Source organism: Sinocyclocheilus grahami, unplaced genomic scaffold (assembly GCF_001515645.1).
Source record: "Sinocyclocheilus grahami isolate Dianchi unplaced genomic scaffold, SAMN03320097.WGS_v1.1 scaffold2116.1, whole genome shotgun sequence".
Taxonomy (NCBI): domain Eukaryota; kingdom Metazoa; phylum Chordata; class Actinopteri; order Cypriniformes; family Cyprinidae; genus Sinocyclocheilus; species Sinocyclocheilus grahami.
The window spans coordinates 39,256-39,781 of NW_015507295.1; the positions used below are offsets into that span (position 1 = coordinate 39,256).

At 50.2% G+C, this 526-nt stretch overlaps 1 protein-coding gene across 1 annotated transcript in view; it reads right to left on the reverse strand.

Annotated features, from left to right (window-relative positions):
* tbc1d13 (TBC1 domain family, member 13) overlaps window positions 1-526 on the reverse strand; it is a 16,832-nt gene that overhangs the window by 2,959 nt on the left and 13,347 nt on the right. The window contains exon 12 of the mRNA XM_016260565.1: window positions 222-411. Coding sequence (XP_016116051.1) covers window positions 346-411 — 66 coding nt within the window. The 3' untranslated portion in view covers window positions 222-345. The remainder of the gene's footprint in view (window positions 1-221; window positions 412-526) is intronic.

A 526-nucleotide genomic window follows, 5' to 3' on the forward strand; every position in this document is an offset into this window, starting at 1 on the left:
CACACACACACACACACTCACACAGTCTCACAAACACACTCTCACTCACACACACAGTCTCACAAACACACTCTCACACACACAATCTCACACACTCACACACACACACACACACTCACACAGTCTCACAAACACACTCTCTCACACACACACTCACAGTCTCACAAACACACACACACACACGCTGTCTCACAAACACACACACACACACTCATGTCTACCTGAGAGACGGTAAGACCAAACGCTCAATCACACAAAGGCAAATGCTGGATCCCACCCGGGTGAGATGGGCGGCACTGCTGTCAAATCATCAGACTGGAGGCGGAGCCTATTGGGGCAAGGCTGCTACAACCCGTCCTGCAGTTCTTTCGCTTTAATGAGGATGGCGTGAACGTCAGAGATGGGATAATCCTGAAGAACAGCAGATTGCATGTTAGGAGGACGGTGTGTGTGTGTCTGTGTGTGTGAGAGAGTGTGTGTGTGTGTGTGTGTGAGACAGAGTGTGTGTGTGTGTGTGTGTGTGTGT